Consider the following 7967-nt stretch of genomic DNA (forward strand, 5'->3'; position numbering starts at 1 on the left):
ACATAAATATGTAGAATTTAATACAATGTAATAATTAATGTAATTTAATACATTAATTATTAAAACTATTTATTTAATATATTTTTATATTTATTTGTATATGTTTTATATATTTCAATTTTTATACATTTTAATAATTTTTTACATATATTTTATATATTTAAATATAAATTATAGATTATATACATTTATAATATATAATCTTATCATCAGTCTGCTTGCTGCATCTACATAATCTTTACAGATTGATGCAGTAAAATCATATCAAAATGCAAATGATTGATGATGATAAGCTCCATTCAAGTCCATTTGTGATATATTGTGCAGTTCTAGTTAGGATCAACATGAGGGTGAGTAAATAGTGACAGAATCTTTATTTCTGTGTGAACTATCCTTTAATTGCTTCATTGAAGAGTCAGTTATGCAGCCAGTTATTCTGAACATGTTTGCTTGGAGGAAAATAATCTGCATTATGGATAGAGTGATGAATTATGAATAGCTTTATGAGAGGAAGGGCAGAGAGAGAGAGAATGCGAGTTTATGGATGCTGTCTCTCGCCGCACAGTACAACGCAACAAATAAAATCAAAATCAAGTCAGAGCTGACATCTCTCTAACTTCATCTTGTCTGCATGTTCGCTCCACAAAACCCCAAGAGATGATGAAAGGAAAAATGTAGAATAACTCTCAGTGTGCTACTGCGTTTTGTACTTGTGATACCAAATAAGTAAATGAAAAACAGTGACACTGCATCTATTTGATAATGCTGTGAAAAAACAAAGCTTCTCTGCTCGACAACATCCTGTCAACAACTCAGTGTTTTATGGAAACACCACGACTGAGGGCAAAACAGAATAATGGATGCATCGACTTGTCAATCATAAAAGATGTACTGTTTCACAATGACCATCAATTATTCAGTCAAAGCAGATCGCTTACCTTCTTCAGGAAGCGCACACCGTAAGTAAATATGTACAGGTAAAACGTGAACCTCCACCTGTGAAGAAAGCACAGAGAACAGGACAATCAGAAACATTTCATTTTGCATTATTACTGCACCAAAAGGTAACTTTAATGCAGAAGAATCAACGAGAAAAGCTTTGTGGCCTCGTTTCATCCAGAGATGGGGGAGGTTGAACACAGCGATCAGGTGAACCCCACTCTTCACGCTCAAGTACTTCAAAATTGATTAAGAATTCAATGTGCAAGATGTCCTGTTTCTTATGTCCTGCTGTTACCGTGACAACATTTCACAGTACATCCTTCATAACAAAGGCGAAACTGAAGACAGGATGCTGGCCTGGGCTGATAGAACATCTCATTCTGTCTGTTTCCTCCAAAATTACCCCTTAAATGAGTGCAATGACAGGCAGCGTTTAATGCATACAGTAACAAACATAGACTACCTTTCAAATTTGCAGTCAGCAAGATTTATTTGAAAGAAATTGTTTTATTCTGCAAGGATGCATTAAAAAGATCAAACGTATCAGCAAAGACATTTATAGTGTTACAAAAGATTTATATTCAAATAAATGCTGTTCTTCTGAAAAAAAAAAAATTCATTTTTTGCCTTTTTTAGCTAATCAAAATGTCAAAATTTGTTCATCAAATTTTAAAGCATAAATTCTATGTCAATGTGAAATGTCACAAAAACTAGTTAGGAAACACTTTTTGTGTGCAAATAAAATGCAAATAAATGTGGTGTCATTATTATTATTATTATTATTATTACTAATATTTAAAACTGTTAAGTACATTTTTTTCAGGATTCTTTGATGAATAGAAAATAAAATAAATTATAGAAATTTCATAAAATAAATTATAGAAATTAATACTTTTATTTAGCAAGGATGCTTTAAATTGATCAGAAGTTATGCTAAAGACATGTATAATGTTACAAAAGATTTCTATTTCAGATAAATGCTGTTCTTCTGAACTTTCTATTCATCAAAGAAACCTGAACAAATTCTACTCAGCTGTTTTCAACATAATAATAATAATAATAATAATAAATGTTTCTTGAGCAGGAAATCAGCATATTAGAATGATTTCTGAAGAATCATGTGACACTGAAGACTGAAGTAATGAAGCTGAAAATTCAGCTTTGAAATCACAGGAATAAATTATATTTTCACATATATTCAAATAGAAAGCAGTTATTTTAAATAGTAAAAATATTTCACAATATTAATGTTTTTACTGTATTTTAAATCAAATAAATGCAGACTTGGTGAGCAGAAGAGAATTCGTTTAAAAACATTAAAAATCTTACTGTTAAAAACTTTTGACTGGTAGTGTATATCAGTTAGGGGTGGAACGGTTCAACTTACTCACGGTTCGGTTTGTATCACGGTTTTAGAGTCACGGTTTTGTTGTCAGATTTAAGTTGAACCGTGGTCTTAGCGCGTGCAGAACCGTGTGTGGAGAACCGTACGGTTCGATTTTTTCCGCAAACCCTTCCACCCCTAATATCAATATTATTAAATTGTATATTAAATTATTTTATTACTATTGGTAAGAATAAGATGTGTTACCTCTCAAACATGGAAACACTCGAGGGCGATACAACAAAACTTATGTGACTGCATAGAATATTTTTTTTTTTTTTATTTATTATTTTTTTAAATTTTTTTTTACATTTTACCTTATTTGTATAGTTGTATTTTATATTTAATCTGTATATCTGTATTTATGTTCTACTGTTAGTGTTATCTGTATGCACCAAGGGTCTGAGAGTAACGCAATTTCAATTCTCTGTGTGTATGTGCTGTACATGTGGAAGAATTGACAATAAAGCAGACTTGACTTGACTTGACTTGAGAATGATTTCTGAAGGATCATGTGACACTGAAGACTGGAGTAATGATGCTTTGCATCACAGGAATAAATTACATTTTTACAAAATATATTCTAATAGAAAACAGTTATTTTAAACCGTAATACTATTTAACAATATTACTGTGTTTTTGATGGTAAGCAAAAGGGACTTTTTTCAAAAAACAAAAAAAACAATGGTAGTGTACCTTTGGAACTGGAATTACAACCAGGGTTTCTTACATTTTCTGGCCACATATCACTTATGATCAGTTCAGAACAGCCAACCACCCAGTATTAAGCAAACAGATACCTCTATTGCCATTATTTGATTAACTTCAATATTCCTGTGGTTAAGATGAATCATGCTTCTGTCCCTTGACGGGCCCTGACTATCAAAAAACACAAATACTATGCTAATTTTGCAGTCCAATTAGTCTTAAAACTAGTAAAAAAAAAAAACAGAATTTAAATGTGTGTTTTTAAGAACATTTTGTACACATTGACATAATGTTGAGAGTAAAATCTGGGTCTTGAAGCAACACCAGTTGAGAAGCACTGCTCTAAAACACTCTGCACCAGTCGCCCTATTTTTTCAGCATGTCATCTGTATGAGTCTCCCTAAACCAGTTGTTCCACCACACACACACACTTCTCTCATCAGGCTTTCCAGTGCTGATTCATGTAACCTTTTCCCTTATTCTTTTGGGGTTTTTCCATCCATCGACTTCTGTAAGTCTGAATACACTAGAGGAGTGTTTCTCAAACTTTTCAGGCCAAGAACCACCTTCAGTTGAATTCGACTGGCCTTTGCAGATCTGTGGAAGAGCCTTAAAGCACATATGCACAACAAAAATGAATGATGAATGATGCATTTATATAGCGCTTTATTGTGTATCATGTGGACGGGTCTCTCCTCAACCACCACCATAGTGTAAAATAGCACTTCAAGTTTTAAAATCCAGTTTAAACACACTTATACATCATAATAAAGGTATTTTTGAAATTGGAGCAAAGATGCTCAAAACTGAGTGCTGAATTCAGTGCTGAGTCAAAATCAGCCCGCTCTTTAAACTGTTTGGCTGATTGTCTCAGTTTTTGCCTGTTGTCTTTTTTGCATGAGAAATGGTGGTTTATGCAACTCAAAGCAAACACTACTGAAGCACAAACATTAGAGCACTATGCTAACAATGGTGAGATCATGAGTCAGATTTCCAGGAAATGCATGAAGTGATCAAATGCACACCCTCAATGCAATGTCACATTGAATGTCAATGGACGAAAGTATTTGCCAAATGCATAAACGTACATGTAAAACACTGGCAGTGCAGGATGTGAGCGGACAATATAAAAATGTGGTCTATGCATCAGTCTTACTGAGGTAAAAAAAGAGTCTTACTGGGAAAATTATTTGAATTAATTGTTTATTTTTATGTCAATACTGTCAATTTCCAGTATTGTGCTGCGTGACATCTGATGGACATCTATTGTTTGAGAACCACTGCTATTAGGAAAGATGACAAGGCCATTAAAACTCGTGATTATTTACTTCTTAAGGTGACCATACGCCTTCTTTTTCACAGATGTGTCCTGGCCGGGATTTCTAAATTGCCTGTGTTTTGCATTGCTTTGACTGTTCTCTACACTCTCAGAAAAAAAGGTACAAAATCTGTCACTGGGGTGGTACCTTTTGTATAAACTACACCTTATACATTTACCCTAAAAGGTGCATATTAGTACCTTAGTGTACATATTAGTACTTAAATGGTATTTATTGTTCATTATTCATTATTTATTATGGTATTTATTAGTACCTTTTGAAAGGATACCATCACAGTGACAGCATTTGTACCTTTTTCTTAGAGTGCACAGATCCCACCCACTTGGATGCTGTGATTGGTCAATTATGTTAAATACCTGCGCGCTATTGGTCAAACTGCTTTCCAGTCATTACCTTTAGTGAGTATGAAAACAATAGGAAAACAAAGCTAAAACCTGGACATTTTAGGCTATTTAGAAATCTCGACCAGGACATGTGTGGACAAAAAGAAGACATATGGACACCCTACTTGGTTGAAGAAGGCGGTCGCTAACAAGTGGCTAAAATGAGACTACAGAGGTTGTCAGGACCATCAAAACGTCATCACACTGAACAGGTAAACTCATCTACTCACTCATTGTGTTAATAATCACACTCTTGCAAACTATTCTAACTCAAGTTTTCAGGGGAATGTTTTTAAACCATGGTGTATTTCGTTTATAGCCTAACTTTAGCGTTGAACTTCTGCTGATTGAATTTGGGCTTCAAAATCCATAAAAGTTGTGTGTAGCGAATCAGCTCATGGGGAAATATGACTAATTAATCATAACTAGTTATAATTAATTATAAATATTTAGATCCGCTGTAGATATTTACTAATGAAAAGAGAACCAGTTTGCATTAGAGAATCTTGGTGAGTGGAAAAGTCTAGGCCCGAAGGCCTGGCACAAGCTTGGGTATCCTGGAGCGTTTGCTCACATCTTCATCTTAGCATCTAACCGAACCACCGACTCTGGGAGGGTCACATGGGGTGATGCCTTTAAGGTCGGAGAAGATCCCCGCCTCTCAAGATGGGCTTGTCCAATGAGAAAGGCAGAAATTCCAAGCGGGAGGTTGCAATTGCTGGAGGGTTTTACGACCCTTTGTGTGAGGGCATGGTAATTTGCAAATGTAATTCGCTTGGGGTGTTGATGCACAAACTAATAAAGATTCTTAGAACACTAATATGTTGCATAGGTATAAACATACAATATACACTCTCAATTAGATCATCCGAATACGAATTAATAGAGACCAAACACGGTATATGTAAGGTTACATGAATGAGTGGTTCTATCATAAGCATGCATAAAATAGTCTACAATACAACAGATAATATACAAGACAGCAATAATATACACAATGACCTGAAGGATATGTGTGTTCATTCAAAGAAAGGTTTTCCTATGAATTAATTAGTAGAAAAGTCCATTTCTACTGTGCATTGTGTCTCTTCCTTAAGAAAAAGGCAGTGATTTTCCCTACTTACATTCCATTAGGTCGTAAATGTATCTGGTGTCAGGGTTGCCATGGTAACCAGGGGGGGCCTGGTGTCGTTGCAGACATCCTGGCATCCAGTTTATTGGGTGAGGGGACTGTGACGATTTGTTAATCTAATGAATAACTGATTTGTTAAATCAAATGAAAAATTGTGTGTTTGATTGGTCCAGACGCTACATGTGTTCATTTGTGAAGATTATCTTGATGAACAAAACATGCCAGAATCATAAACTTTTCTTGGCCACAGAGCTTATTTTCGGCAATAATCCAAAAGTCAATGGAAAAATCATATCATTTGTTTTCTGTCGTATTGCGTTTCTATTTCACCCAAAAATGCATGAAAAGAAATCACGCAGGAGTGTAAGATTTAACTGTTCAAATTAATCAAACCCAATTGCGGACAAATTCAGACTTTTTTGTAAACCTGTTGGTCAGAGTAGATCAAAAGAGTGATTTATTCATGAATCTGGCATCATTAGTTCTCTAAAGAAATGTCTTGCTGAAATATTATCAGGGAGAATGGTTCTCAGATCGGCATACGCTAATCTCCGTTGTCAGACAAGGATTTATCAGTAATATTTTACCGTGATATTTAGGGTCTAGCAATGGGAACGACTGAAGAGTCAGTGTGTTCAGGGGAAAGCAGGTGGGTTAAGCTAGCGTGGCCTTTTTAACTTTCGCCTGTGGTTATAGATCTCTCTGCCTGTGGTCAGTTTCCAGGCGCAGACGCCTGTGCCAGCCGATACCTCTGAGATCAAAGCGGACAAATAGAGGAATAGAGTCTCGCAGCCAAACAAACACCTACCACAGACACCCTGAGGCCGACTGACTGCGGTCATCCAGCCCTCTGGGGTTTACCATGTGAAATACGCCATTAATTACTGCTTTGATATTCACACAGACAGAACTCCCTGTCGCTCTGCATGAGAAATTAAAACAACATCAATTGCGGTTCCTTCCTTTAAGGCTGAGCTTCACTGACGGACACTCACAGTAACATTCACTGACTGTCTGACGCACAGTGCAAACAAAACTGCAAAGTGCCAGTGAAAAATTGCAAGATGCCATCAGATTGCACTTCCATGAATTTTCAGGCCATCTTTAATTGGGAATCTTGAGGCACCTCACGATCCTGATCCGACTCCAGTTATGGGAATCACAATCCATTTGTTTTGTTTTTTAGTAGTAATGAATTAATGAGTTTGATGAATTTGAATATCTAATTGATTTGTGAATTTTTTTTTATAATTACAAATGTAATAATATATTTTTCTTATGTTAAGAATTTAAAACTAAATATACTCTCTAAAAAAATTATGTAAAAAAAACCTCCAAAATGTCATGTTTAATTCAGTGTGTTACTTACTGATTCTTTGTAATTATTTGTGAAATTTACCAGCAATTTCTGAGTGAAAATTGTTTCTACACCCATTTAAAACATACAAGAAAATAAAGGAGAACAAAGAAACACACTACAAATAATATAAAATATGTTATAAAATGTAAAACCAAATTATATTCCAGTGTTTAGTATCATTGCAAAGCTATTATAGGTTTTATTAATATTTTGAACTATATATATATTTTTTTTTACTTTCTGTTTTCATTTTATTTTAGTTAAAAATGTTAGTAATTGTGTAGTAATGCATAGTTTTTTATTTTAGTACATCGGTTGTTATTTAAGTACTATGGAAGCCCGTTTCCGCCACTGAATAAAAAAAAAAGAAAAAGTAATTGCGACTTTTTATCTCACAATTCTGACTTTTTTTCACAGAATTGTGAGATATAAACTCGCAATTGCGAGCTATAAAGTCAGAATTGCGTGATATAAACTCACAATTGCGAGCTATAAAGTCAGAATTGCGTGATATAAACTCACAATTGCGAGCTATAAAGTCAGAATTGCGTGATATAAACTCACAATTGCGAGCTATAAAGTCAGAATTGCGTGATATAAACTCACAATTGCGAGCTATAAAGTCAGAATTGCGTGATATAAACTCACAATTGCGAGCTATAAAGTCAGAATTGCGTGATATAAACTCACAATTGCGAGCTATAAAGTCAGAATTGCG

At 34.6% G+C, this 7967-nt stretch overlaps 1 protein-coding gene across 1 annotated transcript in view; it reads right to left on the reverse strand.

The window, feature by feature from the left end:
- LOC107677898 (ceramide synthase 6-like) overlaps nt 1-7967 on the reverse strand; it is a 51662-nt gene that overhangs the window by 27120 nt on the left and 16575 nt on the right. Inside the window, exon 5 of the mRNA XM_016472966.1 lies at nt 939-996. Within this exon, the coding sequence (XP_016328452.1) occupies nt 939-996 (58 nt within the window). The remainder of the gene's footprint in view (nt 1-938; nt 997-7967) is intronic.

The sequence above is a fragment of the Sinocyclocheilus anshuiensis genome, unplaced genomic scaffold, assembly GCF_001515605.1.
Source record: "Sinocyclocheilus anshuiensis isolate Anshui unplaced genomic scaffold, SAMN03320099.WGS_v1.1 scaffold164, whole genome shotgun sequence".
Classification (NCBI taxonomy): Eukaryota; Metazoa; Chordata; class Actinopteri; order Cypriniformes; family Cyprinidae; genus Sinocyclocheilus; species Sinocyclocheilus anshuiensis.